Source organism: Camellia sinensis, chromosome 8 (genome assembly GCF_055761805.1).
Source record: "Camellia sinensis isolate YWXY chromosome 8, ASM5576180v1, whole genome shotgun sequence".
NCBI lineage: Eukaryota > Viridiplantae > Streptophyta > Magnoliopsida > Ericales > Theaceae > Camellia > Camellia sinensis.
The window spans coordinates 194,871,247-194,894,083 of record NC_138968.1 but is presented as its reverse complement, the minus strand read 5'-3'; the positions used below and the strand labels follow the sequence as shown (position 1 = coordinate 194,894,083).

General features: G+C 32.9%; 2 protein-coding genes across 3 annotated transcripts; one reads left to right on the top strand and one right to left on the bottom strand.

Annotated features, from left to right (window-relative positions):
- Positions 1 to 5,550: 5,550 nt before the first annotated feature.
- LOC114314736 (Chaperone DnaJ-domain superfamily protein) lies at positions 5,551 to 6,027 on the top strand. The gene has a single exon (XM_028261188.2). It carries the CDS (start codon positions 5,551 to 5,553, stop codon positions 6,025 to 6,027), a length of 477 nt encoding a protein of 158 aa, XP_028116989.1.
- A 1,527-nt stretch (positions 6,028 to 7,554) lies between these two features.
- LOC114314767 (enhancer of mRNA-decapping protein 4) lies at positions 7,555 to 19,822 on the bottom strand. 2 transcript variants are annotated; one of them, XR_014338962.1, is made up of 13 exons: positions 18,565 to 19,822; positions 15,326 to 15,375; positions 15,093 to 15,249; positions 14,685 to 14,903; positions 13,546 to 13,674; positions 11,648 to 13,279; positions 10,334 to 10,693; positions 10,136 to 10,255; positions 9,327 to 9,497; positions 8,933 to 9,097; positions 8,696 to 8,821; positions 8,273 to 8,616; positions 7,555 to 8,175 (listed from the first exon to the last, which is right to left on the bottom strand). XR_014338962.1 is itself a non-coding variant. In XM_028261249.2 (12 exons), exons 1-12 carry the CDS (start codon positions 19,372 to 19,374, stop codon positions 7,867 to 7,869), a joined length of 4,248 nt encoding a protein of 1,415 aa, XP_028117050.2. In that variant the 5' UTR covers positions 19,375 to 19,822; the 3' UTR covers positions 7,555 to 7,866. The 2 variants fall into 2 exon arrangements, 1 of the variants encoding a protein (XP_028117050.2); XM_028261249.2 differs by lacking the exon at positions 8,273 to 8,616.
- Positions 19,823 to 22,837: the final 3,015 nt, after the last annotated feature.

Sequence of the window (22,837 nt, the reverse complement as noted above, 5' to 3'; positions counted from 1 at the left end):
ATGTTTCTTAATTTTTTTAATAAAAATTGATTTTTTTAAAAATAAAAACAATTTATTTTATGAATTTTAGGTTTAACAAAAATAAGGATAAAAAAAAGAAAAAAAAAAGAGGGAGAGAGAGATGAAATCAAGAAATAAAAGAAGAGAAAAAACGGGGGAAGAGATGAGAGAGAAGTGAAAAAGGGAGGTGAAGTTAGAAAGAGAGAATAGAGGGAGGGAAGAGAGAAGAAACAGAAAAGGAAGGGGAGAGACGAAACATAAAAGAAGAACCAAAGAAGAAGAACAACAAAGAAGACAAAAAATACCTCAGGTTACGGTTTCATCCTTTAATCGATCTCTCTTTCTCTCTTTCTCTTCAACAATTTAGGGTTCTTCGATCCACTTTATGCGTGTCCAGAAAGTGTCACTGTGTGTCTGACTGGAGAAAAAAAAAAAAAAAACATTGGAGAAAGTGTCAAACACATGTCCACAGCGTGTCCGGTTCCGACACGTGTCTGACACCCGTACACAGGCCCTTAGGACGTATTGGTGCTTCATAGACACATCATTTGTTGCGTGAATCTATGTAGGAGGTGAAAAATCAATGATATTCATATGATCACGTATATAATTTTTCCATTTATTTTACCCAATTTTGCAAACTTGTTGCTTTTTATGTTGCAAAAGGTACAAGTAATTACTCTTCCTTTCAATTTGGCTTCATAGTAGACTTTTTTTTCCACTTGTTTTCTTCTCTGTGTCATTCATGCCTTATTCTCTATTAGGTAATGGTAGGTTAGATAGTAATTAACCTCACTAGAGCCATATATGATTATTATAAATTGACAAATGAGGCTAAAGAAAACTTCTTTCTGTGGAAAACTTTTCATTGTGCTATGCCCCATCATGCCCCATTCATAACTAAAAGGATTTTGTGTATCATTGTTGGTGGACAAAACTTGTCAAAAAGTTGCTACATCTTTTGGGGGCATGAAGAAAAGAATGTGAAACACTAGACAAGTAAATTTGGCGTGAGGCTCGTGGATTGGCTTGAGCTTTGCCTGGGTTTGTTGAGCTTGGGCTATTCTAGGGCTGAGCTCAAGCCAGAGCTAGCCCACGGATATTTTTTTTTATCATTGTAAAAGGTTATTTTTTTTGGGTAAAAATATCAAACAAATGTAAAATTTACATACCTGGAAACACTTTCATTTCCTTGTCAAGAAAAAAAAAAAAAAAATCATTTGAAATGACTCCTAGTGGGCAAATTACGATGAATTTTGAAACACATCAACAAGTGCATGTTGGAGCCATTCCTGTGGGCAAAGCAAGTTGATGCTCTAAAACCGTGTGTGCCTTTGTTTTTCTGTTTTAATGTGTCCTTCATCTTGGTGGGCCTCTCTTTCCATTGAAACTGACTTTCATTCAATTAATCTTTTTTTTTTCCTAATATTAAAAGATAAATAACAAATATGATGAGAAAATTAAATGAATCTGAGTATTCTCTATGAAAAAAGTCGAACACATATGGATTTAGAAGTCTCATGTGACATTATTTATTAGTATTTTGCAAATATATACGAAGTGCTGAACTAAAATATGATAGAATCCTAATTGATCAGTTGAGAATTTTTGACCCGATGGATACTGGGCAACATAATGACCCTGACCAATCAAAATATATAATTTTTGATCTGCCCTTTATCTTCATGAAGGAGCATTTAATTCTGACTATATAAAAATGCAAATAGGTTTCACTTTCAAGTAACGCATTAAATATTCAGAGTTAGTGGTAGAGCATAACTTTCATATGTTATTATCTTTGGCCAATTGGAGGGCTTGGTTACTACAAAGAGATTCATTTGATGTAACAACACAAACACTTCCTAGATTAAATTAACAAATAATTCAAGGATTAGATTAAACAAATATTACTAATATATATAAGAGAGAAATACAAATTAGAAAAATAGATAACGAGTACTGTTAAAGATCTTAAAAAAATTATTAAAGTTTCTATCAAATGTCTTACATGATTGTTGGATTTATGTGGCTTCCATACCTATGTGAGATATTTAGTAAAACTTGTGATAAAATTTTTAGTATTTTTGAATAGATAAATTATTTGTAAAGTTACAATCTTCACTTGTTATTTGTAAATTTTTTATTTTTTATTTTTTATTTTTTAAATTTATTGAATAACAACGGTGCCTCTATATTATTGTGTGTTTGATTGAGTTGATGAAAGTGAGTGCCCTTTAGTTGCTTTCATTTTTATTAATCTCAAAATAGCCTTGTTTAGGAGAAGTCTTCTAGAAGGGGTCCCATATGCTGGAACTGGTGCTGGTGGTGTTGCTGTTGCTGTTGCTGGTGCCTATCCTTTTGTTTTACACCCCCAAAAAAACAAAAAAGATATATATACATCAACTAGACTAAAGATGTTGAGGGTGTTTGAATCTCTCATTTAGAGTTTATCTTCTTGTGGTATTATTAAGAAAAAATAGATAAATAATACCCCAGATTCGTATAGTTCTAATTGTCTTAATTTTGTCCTTTAATTTTATATATTGAGTTAATTTAGTTTTATTGTTAATATTTGTTAAGAAATTTAATAAAAATAATGGCAAAATGATTAATCCAAAAATAAATAGATTATTTTTAATTGGATGTTAATTTCTCAATTACTTAGACAATAGTGAATAGACTATTTATGTTCAATTTTTAAAGGGACATTATTAATTAAATTAAATTAACGTAATATAAAAAAAATTAAATTATATTAATGCAACTAAAACTATTAAAATAAATTAATACAAGAAGTAAACTAAAGCAACTAGGAGTTAAAAAAATAAAAATAAAATTCTAAATTGGTACTGTAGTGGGGGACTGAGAAGACGAAGGTCCTGTTTGGAAAGTGAGTTTATGATTTTTTTAGGTTAAAATTTATAAAAATAAATAAGTTAAAATATTTCATAAAATAAAATATCACATTAAATTTATAATTATTTTTACTTTTTTCTTCATAAATATTACATCTAATCATATTTTTAAATATAAAAATGTTAATCTATTAAAATAATTAAAAGTGAAAATAATTTATTAAAATAGTCAATTTCTCAACAGTGGCAAAAGAAAGGCATCTAGAAGCGTCGCCACGTGCCAAACTTTATCTCACAGTCACAGCCACAACCAGTGAGTCACAGCCACAGATTTGGGTCTTGATTGTGAGAAAGTTGTCTGTGAGGGAAGGGAGCGATCAGTTTCGAATGGTTTAGAGTATTTGGGAGAGATCAAGCGATACACATACTCTCGAAGAGGACAGGATCATAGCTCTGTCTTCTAGAAACTCTGGCATGTGCGCGAGGAAATATCATGCCTCCGATCGTGCTCAGCTTAACAGCTTCGGCTCGGCTGCTTCTAATTTGGAGGAAATATCTTCAAATAACAAGCCTGGGAAAGAAAAATAAAATAAAAAAGTGAAATATAAATAAAATATACATATATTTTATTTAATTTTATAAATATTTTTTGTTTTTCTTTTTAAATCTTTTCATAAATCCATCAACCAAATACAATATTAAAGAATCTAAAAAATAAGGGAGAATTACTTGTTAGAGGTGATTTAAAAAACAATAGGGTTATATACGACAATTAGTATATTAATTAGTGTATTAACATATGTTATGACATTATGACTTTAAAATTGTAGATCTTACCTTTTATATAAATTATAAAGATTCAAAATTTTTAAAATTATATCACATTATTCGTTAGTATACTAATTGTTTTATTCTTTCAAAAATAATTATAAAATTATGAAAGTGTTTATAATTCTACATAAAGCTTTTAAAATTATGTCACGTGATTCGTTTGTATACTAATTGATATACTAATTAATGTGTATAATTTTATTCTTTCAAAAATTAATTATAAAATTATGAGAGTGTTTATAATTTTACATATTAATGTTTATAATGAATGCTATTGATCCAAAAATATTTTTGTACGTATACATTGAAGTGATATTTCCTATAAAAAAACTCTCCTTTTTTAATTTCCCTACTTTGTCTTTATCCATCATTCTTTCTTATGAATTTTTTTTTATTCATGGGTAAATTGATAATTTTACATACAAATATAAAAATTTTAAAAATTACCAAACATTTTTATGCTAAAAAATCATTGCATGAGTCAAAAAGTTAACAATGTATCAAATAAATTAATTCTTTTAGTATTAAATTTTTATAAATCGATTTTGAGTCTATGTTTTAGCTAAAATTCCAATAGAAACTATATTTTAGCAAATAGATAGGTTACTTCATTACACCTCTACTTGGTTGAGTTTTAGTTTTTATGTTTTGAAAAATATTAAAATTTTAAAAATTAGTCTAGTAAAAATATATATATATATATATATATATATTATCATCTAATTTTTTATTTTTGGGAAGGAAATATTTTTTTAAATTTTTAAAATATTATTTTTGATATTTATTTATATTAAATTAATTTTTAATATTTATAAAAAAAATTAAAAACTCAACCAAATGGAGCCTAAGCCAAGGAGGAGCAATAAATCTTCTAGAAGCAATTAATCTCTTTGTTATGCCATGTCAGCAGCACACAAACAAACAGTGCCTTGTTTCGGAAAAATTATTCGTTGGTTTTTGAGCTTTTTAAGTGTGTTTTAATTAGTAAAGGAGATAAAATTTATAATTTTATATTAAATAACTAAAAAATATAAGAGAATATAAAAATTTATGATTAGTTTTGATTTTTAGAATTTACTTTTTAAAAAATTTTATTTTTTTGTTTTTCATATTTTTTTATTTTTATTGATTCTTTTAATATTTTAATCAATTTTTAAAATTTTTAGACACTTGACATAAATATATTTAAAAAGTATAATTTTTATGAATTTTTTATAAAAAAAATTCACTAAATATCAAAAAAACAAAAAAAACAAAAAAATTAATATATTTTTCATATTTTTGTATATTTATTATTTTTTAAAAATATTTTATTTTTTAAATACATCTAGGTGTATTTGAAAAAAATTATTTAAAATTTTAAGAATATTTACTAAAAATAAAGCAATATAAAAAATAAAAACTAAGGTCTTGTTTGGTTTGTGTATCTCAAAAAATTTTAAAAAAAATTCTCTACAAATAAGTTTTTAAAAGTAATCAAACCAAACAAATTTTTCCAAAACTTGTTTGGTTTACAAGCTTTCCAAACAAATCTCTCTCTCATACACATCAAATCAATCACTTTTTCCAAAACTCTCTCTCAAAATAATTTTTTAAAACATCTTTTGAAAAAAAATCAAACCAAACAAATTTTCATACTTTTTACCTCAAAACATGTTTCTCAAATACAAACCAAACAAGTCCTTAATTTTTAAAAAATAATTTTGCGAAACAGCTCAAAGGCGAGAACTCTTGGCGTTGCGCCACAGGCCCCACTTCCCCCACCTGTGACCCGCTTGTTATATAAACCCATTCTCTCTCTCTTCCCCAAACCGTAAACCTTCCGATATTCCAATTTCTCAACCTTCCTCAAAACGCCAATTCAATGATCGGAACCCTAACTCTCCCTGCCGGAACTCCCCTTCGATTTCCCCGGGAGAACCGCCCCTCTCTGCCCCGATCTAGCCCTAAAACCTCCTTCACCGGCAAAAACCAGTGCAAAGCTTCGATTCACGCCTTCGCCGACACAGCTCCGGCTGAGATCGATACGAGGACTCTAGGGAGCCTCTACGAGGTGTTGAAGGTGAAGAGAAGTGCGTCACCGATGGAGATCAAGACGGCGTACCGGAACTTAGCGAAGATGTACCACCCGGACTCGGCCTCGCAATCCGAGTCCTCTGATGGCCGTGACTTCATCGAGATTCACAACGCCTACGCCACACTTTCCGATCCGGCGGCGAGAGCGCTCTATGATCTCTCTTTGGGTGCCGGATCGGGACGCCGACTGTTTGGATACGACTCTATTGGGAATCGTTCCGGATTTTACCCGACCCGGAGATGGGAAACGGACCAATGCTGGTAGCTGTAGGATTTTTTTTCCCTTTTTTTTTTCGGGAAAATAATATTTTCAGCCGAATGAGTATTAGCCACGTCACATGTACATATTGAATGACGTGGCACAGGTAGAGAAAAAGTATGTAAATTTCGCAGCCAATTCTCTTCCTACACGAGGGAGGAAAAAAAAAGAAAGTAAATATATATATTATTTATCATTTGGACTGTTTTATCTTTCTTTTTTTTTTCTTTTTTTTTTTGCAATTTATCACAAAACTACGTCTAAATTTTTTTCTTTTAATTTATGAGAAAAATTATTGAATTCTTCTTAAATAGTGTGAAATTATAAAAGAAAATAGAAAAATGTAAATGAAATATGAATTAAATATAATTATATTTTATATTTTTTTTTTTTCTTTTGCAAATCGATACATATTCATATTCCAAATACCATTAAATCAGTAATTTTCTTTCTTCTATTTAAGTTTTTCAGATTCAGAGATTAGTAAATGGTGATCCAATTTATTGGTCATTTAAGGTGGATTTGTCTTCCCACATGTTCATATATTGCCATATATTAGAGTGACTAGTAACAGTATTTTGAATGCTAATAAGTTGATTTTTTTGACTTTATTACCAAAAAAAATATTTAAAAAAAAAACAAAGAAATAATGTGATTTAAAGAGAATGTTAAAAATCAATAATTTGGCTTATAAACTCCATTCCAAAAGAGACCGATTCTTATCAATTTTTGTTGGGTACATATGTCATGACGTCAGCTTGAGTGCTACATTCTGGGGAAAATAGACTTTTGACTGAAAGATGGGAGAATGAAATGTGAGAGAGAGAGAGAGAGAGATTGGGGCTGAAAATTCAGTAGTTTGAACGGTGGGATCAAGTAATAGCTTCTGAGAATGAATGCTTTGTTGATCCATTAATGTAACATAGACTGTTGACTCTGGTTTTCTTCTAGAAAAATACTATACAAACAAATTTTAAAAATGTTAGAACTTTTAAAAAATTTATTAAAATTTTTACTAAATGTGTAAGATTCACATGAAATTCACTCATGTTTAAAATTTTTAATAAAATTGTTAGAGCCTCTAACATTACCGAACAAATTTTATAAACATTTCACATCAGTTAATAATAATAAAAAAAATCTGATTTGTTAGATTACTACCATTACTCAGGCTTCCTTTGGAGTGTTAATTGACTTTTTAATTATTTTAACTTGAAATTAAAACGTTCTGTTTAGGATAAATTTTTTTAACTTTTGTGAAAAAAATAAAATAATTATGATTTAGATAAAACATCTTATTTTATTAATTTTTTAACTTACTTTATCTTTTTGCGATTATTTTAGTATAGTAGTCCCATACCAAACGAATAATCAGGATATCAAACAAATATAAATTAGGTAATAAAAAAATAATAATAATTACCACAATAAACACATACTTTATATGATTTTTTTATTTTTTTTATTTTTTATAGACCAAAACCAAAAACAAAAACAAAAACAAAGTGAATACACATGCAACGCGGGAAGTCATAAATCAAAAGAGATGATGAAATTTTTTGTTTTGAACAAATACATGAACTTAAGAGAGTTTTGCAAAACACAAAATTCCAAGTTCCAAAAACAAAATCTCACTGAAAGAAAAACCAGACTAAGAACCTGAAAAGTTACAGAGTTTCCACAATGTTTTCCTTTTGACAGATACATTCAAGAAAAACCAACTCTGCACATTCAGTACCCTTCTCATCAAAAATCCCTACACCTTTGTACAAACCCCATCTATTACATCAGTCGTCCCTGATATATCATTTCTCACTATAGTAAAATGGATGATTGGATATAATATCATTTACAGGTCATCAGCATGGAGTTGATGACGTGCATGACAAGTCGGATACTGGAAACCTCAGTACCGGAAGTTGTAGGAAGGCTTCGATGATGGTTTAATATCTTATAGACTTGCTCAAAGATTGGCCGCACATGCATTGCTATCATTGGGTCAGCTGGGTTTATTGCAACCGCCACATCGGTCATCCAAACCAACTTCCGGGATGAATCCTTGCTGATATCACAGGCCAACTGCTGCAGAAGTGATAGAAGTACTCCTTGGCTCAATGGGAGAGGAATCATTGACAAAATCCCCTGTAAATCAACCTGGTGGAGTACAAAAAAATCAAAGACATAAGATTTATGTATACCCAGTTCCAACTGCTCCAAACAGCTGAGAAACAGAAAATCCAAGAAACACTACCCCTAGGCATATAAACTTTCCATCAACTTTCAAAGTAGCTAGGCTTTGTGTATCAATGAAGCTTTATCATCGATGATTAAAATCACACCATAAAGCTGAATTGTAAAACATTTCAAGCAGACAATCCTCCATTGGGAAAGTACACAGGCAATAAGATAAATAAAAAATAATATAAAAGATGGTTGAAGACCACAAAGCAACCCATGGTTTATATCTTGTGATGTCAATTAGTCATCACAATCGAGTAGCAGTAGTAGGGGTATTTTTATACTTCCGAATCTCTCTCAATGCATGTCATCTTCCTGTACTTTTAATTTCATACTGTTTAATGAAATTTTTCTTTGCTGATCAAAAAAAAAAAAAATTAGTCATCACAATCCTAATCACAACTGTCCAATTTGATAGTGTGCATATAAAATATACCTGAGAGCATAACCAAGATACAATGAAAACATCACTTCTTTGTAGGGCTGCTGTGAATGCTTCCTCATATTTACGTTCAGATATCAATCTAGATAGCTCTTTGGTTGGATCCAAAGGTGCCTCAATCTATTACACAGACAGAATACTCGAAATCAGAACAGCTTTGGGAGAGCAAATAATATCTGACACTGTTTTTCGAGTTCAATGCTTTCTTGCAGAGAAACAAACACAACAAACCTTATCATGGAGGCCACCCAAAGGTCCATTGTTTAGTTGGGTAACCAAGGGATTTACGGCTTTTGAATTTGCTCCTGCAACAGCAAGAGCTACCAAGTTTCTCTGACCATCAGCCAGTTCCCCACTTAAAGTTTGAGTCACAGATGATGCTGAATTAATGGCATCCTAAATAATTGGATAAAAAAGCATAAAATTAGTGAAGTCAACAACATTCAGACGGAGTAACATGTACAGTACAGTGTCCTGCAGTTAATTATTTGACTGGGATAATACTTGTCTATGATCACACAAGCAATTTCATGATAGAAGAAACATGAACATAGGTAAGATAGCAACAAAACACAGGACAGGGAAGCACATTTGTCTGATATAATAATATCAAAGGAATGTATACCCTTAAAGCAAGTGCCAGTGGAGAATGAGTGGACTCAAACTGCTGCTGAGCTACAGTTGCATGTTCAATCATTCCTTTCTGGAAGGTAGCATCAACTTGCTCAAACATGGCTTTGCATGACATCTCAAAGGCAGGAATAACGGAAGCTTCCAAACTAGACTTCAATGCATCCTGCATATTGAATCGCTCAAACAGTCAGATCAAGATTTCCAGATTCATTTAGTAAGGCATACAATCTCCTCAGGTCAGATACTGCTAGAGAGAGAGAGAGACCCATAAAAATTTTGAAGTTATGGAACAACAATTACAAAACATCAATTAATCCCATATACATGCATAACATACTCAAGAAGAACTAGAGCCAGACACTACATTTGAAAAGTTGAGAGATAATGGACTGTCCACCCAAGATGAGTTTATGTCTCTGGAGGAATGCTGCTTTGTCAAAATAAAAATGATAATTTAAAATATGACATTCACCAAGTGTCTCATGCACATCACATTAAGAGAGAGAGACAGAGAGAGAGACCTTAATATCTAAAGATTACAAGAAAAAGGGCTCTGAGAATCAACAAAGTCTCAAACGAACCAAAATCCCTCAATAACCTTTAAGATAGTTAATGATATAGCAAGAAGTGAATAACAGATCATTCAGCATAAAAATGAAATCCAGAATTTGTAAGGTCATAATAACATAATAGAAAGAATCACTTCAGCGTCAATAATGCTCTCCATACTGCTCCATAATGTCATCTAAAATACATCCACACTCAATCAGTAAAATCCTAGCACTATAAACTTATGCATACCTGAAGAGCTTGCTTGCCAGAAGTTTGAAATTGTGCTTGGATCTGCCTAGCAACAGTAGCTTCAAGTTTTGAATTAACTGATTTCTCCAGTTGATTCACTGCCTTATCACCAACTCCTCTCTGCACCACATGGGCATCAATTAGTTCTCAACAAGACTGCATCCCTAGTATAAGACTTGGATCTTTTAGAATATCAACCTGAAAAGCCTCTGTAATAGCCGTAGATATTGTTTTTTCAATGGCCGGAGAAATTGCACGAGCTACAGCTGGTCCAACTGCAGCCAATTCCTTCTTCACTGTTTTCTCCACCATAGCTGGCAAGTCCTTATTTATGCAGTTAGTGATCAAACTTGTTATTTGCTGTGTACGCTCTCTAACTAATTTCTCTTGTTTCGCATTCTCTTCCTGAAAATGAGCCCATAACGCATCAGTATTGGCCTTGACAGCTTTTTCCATGCTCCTCCCTAGGGCAGTCTCCAGCCTTTTACCTTCTTTAGTGACTAGGACAGTAACCATCACCGACATCTGCTTCTGCATTTCTTTTTGCATAGTTGTTAACTGCAAGAAATTAACAAAAAAGACAATAATAGTCCATACAAACAACATTGAGAGTGTGCATAATAAACATGTGTTTTTTTTTAATCAATAATAAACAAGAAGAACTATAATGTAATGTTACATGTAGTGAAATCTAACTTATTAGACAACACAATACTAATTTATTGGACCAAACATAATTTGCCAACAGATAATATATAGCTGAACATGGAACAACTACAACTAGTATGGAAGAATCTGCATGGGCAATGGAAGTAGTTGCAGTTTCTTGCATCCAAGAACGATAAGAAACAAAACCAGAGAAGGGGACTAAATAAACATGTCCATAGCCATTAGCATGACAGCAGTAGGTTATTCGGTGATCATCAATAGTCCAAAAGAAACTAAAAAGCCCTTCAACAGAAAATATCACAAGAAATATCAAAATTACAAGGCATACCTGTAAAATTAATACTAATTTATTGGACTAAACATAATTTGCCAACAGATAATATATAGCTGAACATGGAACAACTACAACTAGTACAGAAGAATCTGCATGGACAATGGGAGTAGTTGCAGTTTCTTGCATCCAAGAACGATAAGAAACATAACCAGCGAAGGGGACTACATAAACATGTCCATAGCCATTAGCATGACAGCAGTAGGTTATTTGGCGATCATCAATAGTCCAAAAGAAAATGAAAAGCCCTTCAACAGAGACTATCACAAGAAATATCAAAATTACAGGGCACACCTGTAAAATTAAACAAACAAAATGATATTACCCATAGAAAGTTTCTATTTTTTAAGTGTTTCGAAATGACCAAAGTTTTTCTCTACCAAAAAGTGGTGTCAGTCCCTAAATTATACCCATTCACATGCAGCAAACAAAATGCAGGGATAAAAATAAAAATCTATATATTGATAAATGCATTAATCCAAATTCACACAGGCCAGGCACAGAGCAATGACCTGATTAAGCATCTCCTGCATGATCATAATTTGTGAAAAACCAGCTTCCGCAGAAGGAATACTTGAACTAACACCTGGCTCACTGGACGAATCTGCTGAATTGAAAGCACTTGGGGATGGCGACGATGGACATGATCCTTGAGTGTTCTTACCCTTTTGCTTTTTTGCTTTCGTGATTTGCGCCACTGGCTGTGAAACTGTTGCAGGCATAGCTGAATTTGCATTCTTTCTAGAGATATCCCTTGTGAAGTCATGGACTTCATCCTCGGCATTTGAAGGTTGAGTTAATTCCTCACTTACATTAGCTCCATTAAGTTGATGAGATTCCTCTGCAATATACATTTCAGATGATAATGCACCACACTCTCTGGCCATCTCAATACCAAGATCTGAGGCCTGAGAGCAAAATGCTTTAACTTTATTTTCTGGAACAAGATTGTGAGTTTTTCGCAGAGAGCCAATTTCATTTTTCTGACTAAATCCAGTTTCACCCACAACCTTAACCTCCACCTCGACATTGTGCACATTGCTGTTGATAACCACGTCTTGAATGTTTGGCTCTTCCTTAGTCTTCTGTTCTGCAACAAGGGCAGTTTCAGTGGATGAAGCAGCTCTCAATATCTCAGATGGAGTTACCAGATGAGTTGGGTGCTTGAAATTCATAGGATGATTGAGAAAAGAGGAAATATCATCCCGTGCAACCTTGTTTTCATTGTTTCTTGAATCATCATCCAAGGAAGGGACATCAGAAAAGTTTGTATGAATGCTATCCGTTTGCCTATCAACTGAATATTCACTAACTTCTTGATCTCCACCACTATCATCAAGCACAAGACCAGGCTCAAAACCATTTGTTGGACTTCTAAAACCAGAGAGTTTTCTAGACACCCTTGGACTCAGAGGAAGAGGAGGTGATGCAACACATGGAATATCATCATTGCTAGATACATTTGAAATTGGAGTAGGTCTAGATTCCATACTCAAAGTAGTGAATTCCGCTGAAGTGGCGGCCTCCATGGAAGGAGAGTGCAATGGATGCCTCACTGTAAGTGCACTCTCAGAGCCAGTGTCATGTATAGATGCTTTGGGTGCTGAACTAGACATTTGAATCTCAGTAGGCTTACTTACATAAGGCTCCATGGTAGCAAATCCTTCAGTACTAGTTACGTTGCGCAAAACACTTGAGTCTAACCTCTCTGACACCACATCATCCAGCAGGGGTGGCAAACACTGGGATAAGTCCAAAGCATACTGCTGAATAGCCTGCGTCTGGACACAATAAACCTGAACATTGTGTACACCGTGAGGTAATAAATCACTGGTCCCTGTAAAACTCAAAATCGGCATGGTGACAGTAAACTCTGCAATGTAATCCATTCGGGTTACTGATGGATTAGGACCATATTCTAAGTGTACAGCATATATAGCATTCTTCTTGGCATTTGCTAATAACAAAATCCCTGCTTGAGACAAGGCCACAACCTGATTGAAGAACACCTCTTCAACTCGAGATTCAGCTGAACTCTTCAAGTCCAATGTCTGGGTACAATGCCATGATTCAGCATCACTAGGGAGCAGCCAGCCTTCTTCACTTTCCGAGGCCCATACCTTCACTTCCCGATTCAGTGGACCCTGCAAACATTCTTTCAAAATTTATATAAAATAAACACATATCACATAAAAGCCTGTTGAAAAGCACATCAAAGAAAATAGGAACCCTTTAAAAAATCAGAATTTCTTAATAATGCCGTTGCATAAAAATCAAAATAAAAGCCATAATGGCACATGCAATTCCACAAAGAGAGAGAAATCTAACATCCAAGCCGACTTAGCGAGGTTAGGAAACCTACTCAATGAATTTGTCAAAACAAAATGATAAATGCTCTGAAAGTATATACCGCAGTTACAAGAATAATGTGATCCGGGTGGTGAGGGCCAGTCAAGAATGTAACAGAATTAACAGGTTGACCATCGTGTGGCCTTAGTACCACAAGCGGTTGTGCTCTGCGGTCCTCCCAAATTTTTATCTGTTCAAAAAGAAATATTTATCGCATACACATTCAAGAATATCAACTCAAAAGGAAATACATTGACATGCATATGTTTATGCATAGGGGAATGGGAAAGACATTACCTACATCAAGTCAAATTAAGAACAGAATGGAGTATCAATTAATAAAAAACATACATAAATAATGTAATCTGTCTAGACTCTAGCAAAAGAAAACCACTTAAAAACTCAAAGAGAATCCAAATATAATCAGCAGAAGAGATCATACTTCAACATCACAAACCACCCCAATTCTCCATTCTTACGCACTCTCCAACATAAGCAAATTTTATCCACTACCAACTCATACAAAAAGGGAAAGGAATTTTGGTAACAAAACACCCCCAACCATAGATCCAGGCAAAAACTCGCCCTATTATATGAATATCAAAGGTACACTTCAATGATGGCAACATATAACATTTATGATCCATAACAACTATAACTAATATAAATTATTACATATACACACACATGCAAGTGCGCAGAGGCACACACACCTAACATTAGATTCTTAGAATGAAAGCTTTGTTTCCGTTGTGTACCCATTTCCCCCATTCTTACAAAGTGAGGAGTTACAAATAACATACTTTTTAGTTCTACTTTTCATTTCTTTTTGTTATAATATAGCCGTGATGGGTATTGTATATAGCCAATGTGAGTAATGGAAGGGTATCCGACTACTAATTTATAACAACTACAAATTGTTACAAAATGAAAGACATAATGTTCATATGAGGTATTGAGTCGATTAGTGATTCCTTCCATTTTTCTTCCAAAGGTAAGAAAGGAAGATTACAAAACCAACTCTACTTAGCTTCCAATACCTAACGAATACTCACCCCCTGCACCAAATGGGAACTCAGTACAAGTTCCTTGATTCCTAATACGAGAGGATACACAGGAAAATATGTATACACACACAACATCTAACGGCATAAATCACATCGAACCATAACATGCAAAACTATCAAGAGAGAAACAAACCGTGCCATCCGTTGAAGCAGAAACCAAACGGGTAGTCATCCATTGGCACATTGACAAATCAGTCACTTCTCCCTCATGTTTACCAACATATTGGACCCCATCAATCAGATGGTCAATAGGACACTTGAGAGGTACCTCTGCCGAATATACTTCACCTTTTCCAGCTTTCATAGTATCGATTCTCAGAACACTTTTTCCAATCCCAACTACTAGAACTTCCTGTAAAAAAAATAAAAAAAAATAGCAACAAATGTCAAGTAAAGGAGTGGCAAATCAGATGACTTGCATGCTAACAAAAACAACACAAAAAAATAAACCCCAAAAAGAAAGTAAAAATAATAACCAAGCCAAAAAAGGGGGCAGAGACAGAAGCTGCAACTATGACTTCAGGGATGAAAAATTGCGTACTTGCTTGTGACAGTGCCAACAAACCCGTGGAAGAACAGATTCCCCTTCTCCTACTATCTGAATGGCAACAACTAACTTTCCTGTAATTTGTGGCTTATCTTCTTCATCTGGACCTTCAGTAATCTTCCATACATAAACACGCCCATCTACACTTGTACTGCACCAAAACACATTATCATAACCCAAAGCCGAACTTTAAGAAAGAATTGATGAATAGAGAGATAGAACACTACCCAGCTAAAAGGTGAACATCCTCAGCAAAGAAAGCCATGTCTGTGACCCTCTGGTAGAAAAAAAGACATTATTTAAATGAATATAATAAATAAACCCATAATGATATAAGTGATTTGGTAAGAATTTTCCAGTTATGTGCACTCTGCTAATAAAATTAACACCAAGGGAAGGTAATGAACTACCACTTAATATAGAATCCCATCCAGATGGTTATGATCCACTGCAGATCTAACATTTCTATGGAGATGTCATATAGAATAAAAGAGAAATATCATATATTCAAAAATACAAGAAGATTAGTTGAGGAAATCAAAAATGGCGCCACAAAAATGGGTCAGTCCCATAGTTTTAAATATCGCCAGTATACCGGGATATATCAGTAATGTGATGACAAAATAGAATATTATTTTCAAATAGAAGTGGCAGCCAACATATCAAAAACATCAGCAATCTTGTTTAAGAGATGGTGGACTCTATCCTGATATCAATCTAGTTTCCTACACAGAGTGACATATTAGTTGCTCAGTTATTTTTCTTCCCCCCAAATATATCATGTCATATAATATATGTCGTAAAATTGTGACTTTCACTAGCAGGCTTTGAAAGTTCACCATTTGTCCATCTAAAAATTCACCAAGTGGAACTGAATTGGCATCTCTCTCTCAAGACACCTCAAGATATTAGAGACTCACTTAACCTTTGGATTTCTCTCCTTTTAAATGGCATATGAAATTTGAATAATATAATTGTGTTAATTAATAAGACATTAACAGCACCATTACAAATGAAATGATATTGATGCCTCTCCCTTTGTTATGAACGGGCTAACTGTCTAGCTTTCCAAGCAAACAGGTCTTCTTATTTCCTTCTATCTCTCTCTGTATCTCCCCTGATGCTAATATAGTGTGTATATGTAGAATTTGAATAAGTATTGTAGAAGCTGATATTGTGTCATTATTGCCAACACAGTGTCCATGAGTTATAGCATACTTACGTGTGTTTTAATTATTTTTTATTGCCGTTTTAATTTAATCTTAATTTTTGTTATGTGCATCCACTATTTGGATTAATGATTTGTATTTCTAGATTCTTTTTTTCTATCTTGGATTTATTTAATTGATTTTAGTAGTTATTGGTTGTACGAGGAAATTGCAAAGCTATTAGAGTTGGAAAACTTTTTTTTTGAGGTTGTAGTGATGCATCTTAATTGTATTTGTTGTTGAACGGAGGGGTTTATAAGATCAATGCTTATCGTATGGTTTCTAGCATGCAATGTACTCAACCAATTGTTAAAGTGGGAATATGAAGAAAAAGATGACTGTGGTCTTTCCTTATCTTCTTATACAATATAACTCATTTGATTGAATCACTTTCTCAAGAACTTGCCTCTTCCGCTCTTTCTTTTATGGCTGCAACGCGCCCATCTCCTCTATTGTAACTTCAGAGTTTCGACATGGTTAACTAATTTATGTCTCTGGCTTTGATCCATACACCCTAGTGCCAATCAAAATAAATAAATAAATCGAAGCTAAAAGCAGTAAGGCGTGTTCCCGTTGGGTTGTAGGAGGTTTCCGAATTTTTTGGTGCATTTGGGTAGGGTGGGGATTTAGTGGTGGCTGCGGAGGTATCTTGAAATATTTTTAGAAGAAAAAACTTTTACTTCAATTCTCTGAAGCACCTATAAAATATTATTGTTAGATGTGTAGGAACTCCTTATATGAAGGATGGGTGGAGAACTAACTATAGTGATATTGTCTTATATTTGATAGGATTGGATAAATAATATAAGAGATTCATACAGTTGTCAGTTAATACATATCCATAACACACATCAACAATTGTGTTTTTGGTTTTTTCCTTCTCTTTTATTTTTTTTAGCCTTAACTGAGATCATGGCCTTATGAATATATATTTCAAAAGCCATGAATTAATAAATTAAAGAGATGCAAACTTTCGAGAATTTATTTTCCTCTTTATTTTTTTAAACTTGGAAATACTTTTATAATTTTAATGTACAAGTATTCTTCCGTACTTTCACAATTTCTCATTTATTATTATTGTGTTTAATTATTCATATCACAATTACATAAAAGTAATTTTCAAAAACAACCCGCCCACAGCACGCGTTAAAAACTAGTTTTAAATAGAAAATCACTATTGTATCCTTGCTTGTAAAGAGAAAACGTTAACCAGGGTGAACAAGCTTGGTGCTTAACTTAGCCTGTAAATAAAATGGACCATCATTTGGAAAGCCAGATAAACGTCAAGCACTGGTGTGTATGGTTTAATAGAATGTGCACATCAGATATGCTAAAAGAGTCACGTAAGCTGAATAGCAAGCATCAAAGATTATTTAACTCATATGCAAATAAATCCATAATGGCAAAATGGATTATACTTATATCCAAGCAAAAATAGTTAGGATAAGGTCATAGTCAAACTCAACAAAGCCTTCTTACTGCTACAACAGATAAGGCCTGCGGAGTTTAGTTTTATTTTATTTTTAATTATTGATTCTCCGACTACTTCAAGTACTTGAGCTTTTTGCAAGAATCCTAAAGGTAATGAATTATCATATTTTCATTTATTATTGGTACCTACCAACCCAGGCATTTGCAATAGCTTCTTGGCAATCTAAAAGACTGCACACACACACAGATAGTTAATCAGGTAATATAACTACTTCTAACATTGAAATCTGAATCATTAAGTGACACAAATGTCTATTCAATAGCTTTCACTCATCAAAGTCAACCACCACAAGCATGGAAACTTATCATAGGGTTGCCAAGGACTTGGCAATCAATCACTCTTGTCTCTTCAAACATCTTCTTCTATCCTTGGCATCAAAATCATTGGACATATCACTGTTCAATAGTTCAATTTGGTAATAATGATCCAAATATGGACCCCAGTCAAGGGATCTCACCAAATATAGAATCATAAGATAATAAAACCCTTAAACCACAAACACATAATCACAAAAGTATTTTTATATTAAATTCTACACTTCACAGCGAAGATCAAGGCAGCGCATGAACCATTCCCATAACAAATTAACAAATGCAATAAAATTAATAATATATCTTAATGTACATGACAATCCCAGAAAAATAAAAAATAAAAAACCAAACTCAATTTAGTCCCGACAAAATAAAGCAATTCATGCAAATACGCTAAGTGATTTACTCTATGAACAAACAACATAATCTATGGAAACTTTTCAATGCCAACCAACCTGGGTTAGACCTTTAAGCAATGATCTCAATGCCGTGTTTATGTTAAGGACCCGGACAGCTCCCATCTTCAGTCCATAGCAAATGTACGTCTTATTGACTGCAATTTGGCGGCCCAAAACAAGTCCAGGATCCGATACATACTTGGTTATCGGAGTAACTTCGAGCTGTGGCTGAACCTCACCTTCCAATCTAGCATCAATATCGTACACGACACGATCGCCAATCAAATGGCGGCCCTTTGGGAGCTTGCTGCTCAGCATATGCATGGGAACTGAATGCGGAATCAAACCCGGATTGACATTTGGCACCAAAGGAACCGAATTCAACATGGGAACATTGGGGGGAATGGAAAATTCAGAAGACCCAGAAGAGGAAGGCTGAATTGGAGGCAGTGGCAACATGGGTTGGTGTCCAATCTCAAGACCCGATGGCGGGGCACTCAGCAGAGCCATAAGTCTCGCCCCGGCATTCGTGTTTTGGGGAGGGGGTTGAAGAGGGGGCGTAGGATAAGAGACAGATCTCTGGTGCAAGTTAGAAAGATGGAGAATATGATCTTGCTGAGAAAAGGGAGTAGGGATGTGGAATTGAGGGTGATGAAACTGGGTCTGGGTGGTCTGAGGAGGGTATGAATAAGGGCCAGTGGGTGGAGGATAAGAAGCAGAAGGGAGTGGAGGATAAGATGGAGGTGTGAATGGTGAAGAACTCAAATTGGTTGTAGGGGTTTGAGAGGGAAGGTTTGGTGAGGGTTTGAAGAACTTGTGGTTTTCAAATGGCACTCTTGCTTGGTTTGGATTTCCAGGGGAAGCCATGAAACAAAAGCGATTCGATTCGATTCGAATTCGAATTCGAATTCGCTCTGTGGCTACTAATGAATAGATCTAATGGAGATGTGTGCAAATATAGAAAAAGTATATGTATGTATAGAGACAGAGACAGAGACAGAGACAGAGACAGAGACAGAGAGAGGTTAGGCGAAGAGATTTGCAGAATGAGATCCGACGAAGAGTAAGGGTTTCAAGAGACGGACCAAAACCTCCATATACACTGTCTCACTTTTGTTTCGTATACTGAAAATAGGGGGTGTGAGGTTTTTTTTTTTTTTGGCAAAAAAAGGCATGAGAACTATTTTAAATCTTTTTATTTTTGACTTAAAATCATTTGAATAATTTACACAGCTAAAAATATATATTTCGAAATGATGAGGTTGACTGATCAATCTGATCATATTTACCATTGTATTACAAACCAGAAGAAAAAAAAAAATCTATCTTTCTGAATTGTTCATTTTAATGACAGATTTGACTGCCATGTGGTATAAGGAATAAATCTTGTTTTACAGATTAATTAATATTGCACATATTCTATTATCAAATGGGTTGCATTCTTTATTTTAAATTTTAATTATTTCTATATTTGTTAGTTTCTATTACATTTATCTTGTTAAATAGTTTCACTCACCTTCCTAACCATGGGCAGATTTTTATTTTTACTTTTTTTTCTTCTTCTTTGGCACTCATTTGATTGAGGCCTATTTAAGAATATTTTAATTTCCTCCAATTAATCCTCCATTCAAAATGTATTAAAGAGGTTATGTTATGTCTATACCTAATATGTTCCTTTATCCCCCAATCCCATTCAATATTATTAAATCTTGTGTTCCTTTTTTATTCAAAATGTATTATTAGCATTACGACTTTGAAAATTATGCAATTTTTTTATTTTGTAATGGTGTGTTTGTTTTCTTCCTATTCCATCATGGTATTTTTTTTTTGTTTCCTTTCAAAAATTTATACATCAGCAGGGATGCGGTTTTTTGTCACATATATTCCAAAATGCAAAACATATCCATTCAAAGGTCTATTCATCAGGCTATATCATCCTATGTTCATGTTTGCAATGATCGTCAACAGTTTTTTTTTTTTTTTTTTTATTGTATCTCATGCAAATCTATTTTTGATAAAACCGAATTACATTTACGATTCTTGTAATTTGAATTTTGTGTTATTTTAATTTTTAACTTTTTAAATGTGATATATTTGACCTCAAATTTTGAATATTGTTTTAAATAAAGACAATTGAAAATATTGTTGCTTCATTTCAAGAGTAAAGTTGTCAATTTGATAAAATATAAACTAGTTTGATAAAAATAAATGTCAAAACATTATTTTAAAATTTTTAAAAATTATTTCTACTAACCAAAAATAAAATTATATAAAAATGATAAATCTTTTATACTTTTATATTTTTATTTTTTTACTAAATTAATTTTTAGTACGTATTTGAATGATGATCATGTAACGGGAAATTGTTTTATTGATATTTTTTTATGCCTATCATGTAATAGATTATTGTATTCAGCGGCGGAGCCAATAAATCAAATCAGAGGGGGGCGCTTATTAATTATAACATTAAAAAATTTTACAAATATATTTCATATAAATTTTTACGATTGGCTTCAAGAAAAATAAAAATATATATACATATATATAATTTTAATTAGTATATCATGAACAAATATAAAATAAAATAAAATAAAGTCATGGATATAAGTTTTAAAATAAACTATAAAATGAATTTTCGAATTATTCTGTTTACATAATTTTTCGTTTGTTTCCTTTTTTTCCATTCTTCGTAAATAATTTCGGAATAAAATTATTTTTTGTGGATTTATAAAATAATATTCTGGTTGGAAAAATAAATAGTGATTATATGCTATTTGACAGATAGTAGTAATATACTGTCTCTTTTCTTTGACAACAACTAGTAGTACGATACTGGTGTCATTAACAATTCATAATATATTTTTGTGGAATTTTGTTAGGAAATTAATTTTATTTTTTTTAGAAATTATTTTCTGAGTTTTCATTAATTAAAATTCTGTTTTAGTATTTTAATTATTGAAGTGCTACATAAATTAATTTTCTGTGTGAAATTAATTTGGTTGAATAAAATTTTATTTTATTTTCAAATTAATTGAAAAATAAAAGTTATTTTCTTTTTTTTTATTTTACATAATTTAATTTCTTGTGTGGAATTAATTTGGTTAAATAAAATTTTATTTTATTTCCAAATTAATTGAAAAATAAAAGTTATAGTTTTTATTTCTTTTATTTTACAGAATTTAATTTTATGTGTAAAATTAATTTGTTTAAATAAAAATTTATTTTATTTTCAAATTAATTGGAAAATAAAAGTTACATTCTTGTTTCTTTTATTTTTACAGAATTTAATTCTGTGAATTTGGTTTAATTTTCTGTGTAGTGAAAATTTTAATTATAAATTTGTTTTATAAATTAGAATTGATGGCTACTGAAACAAATGCCCAAACAAGTACTATTGTGGTGGCGGCAATTGCACCAACCCCCTCTCCTGTGATAACAGTACCAATAAATCATAGAGAGAAGCCAGAGAAATTCCCAGGAACTGACTTTAAAAGATGGCAACAGAAAATGTTGTTCTATCTTACAACTCTTAACCTGGCTCGTTTTCTCCGTGAAGCTGCTCCTATCCAGAAAGATGATGAAACAGACCGGCAAGTGGTTGTTGCGGTTGATACTTGGAAACATACCGATTTTCCTTTGCCGGAACTACGTCTTGAACGGACTTGACAACACATTATACAACGTCTACAGTCCAATCAAGACAGCAAAGGAACTTTGGGAATCGTTGGAGAAAAAGTACAAAACGGAAGATGTCGGCTCAAAGAAATTTCTGGTTGGCAGATTCTTGGATTTTGTAATGGTTGATTCAAAAACTGTGATCAGCCAAGCTCAAGATTTCCAACTCATTCTGCATAACATTTACGCAGAAGACATGTCTCTCAGTGAATCCTTCCAAGTTGCAGCCTTAATTGAAAAATTACCAAAAGGCTGGAAGGAGTTCAAGAACTACCTCAAACACAAACGCAAAGAAATTTCTATGGACGAATTAATTGTGCGTTTGAGAATTGAGGAGGACAACCGCAATTCTGAAAAGCGGGCTGGTAAGCATCCTATGGAGTCTAAGGCAAATGTGGTGGAACATGCTTCAAAAATCAAGAAACGAAAGTCTTCTAAAGAAAGTTCATCACAAGGCTCTAAAGGGGGGATAGTAAAAAGTACAAGTTTAATGGCAAATGTTATATCTGTGACAAAGAGGGACATCGGGCCAAAGATTGCTGTAGCAAAGGCAAAAGCAAAAGAAGAACAAGCAAGAAGCCTGTTCAAGCCCACATGACTGAAGTGGACAATATTTCCAATGGTATAGATGATATCAATCTTTCTGCAGTTGTTT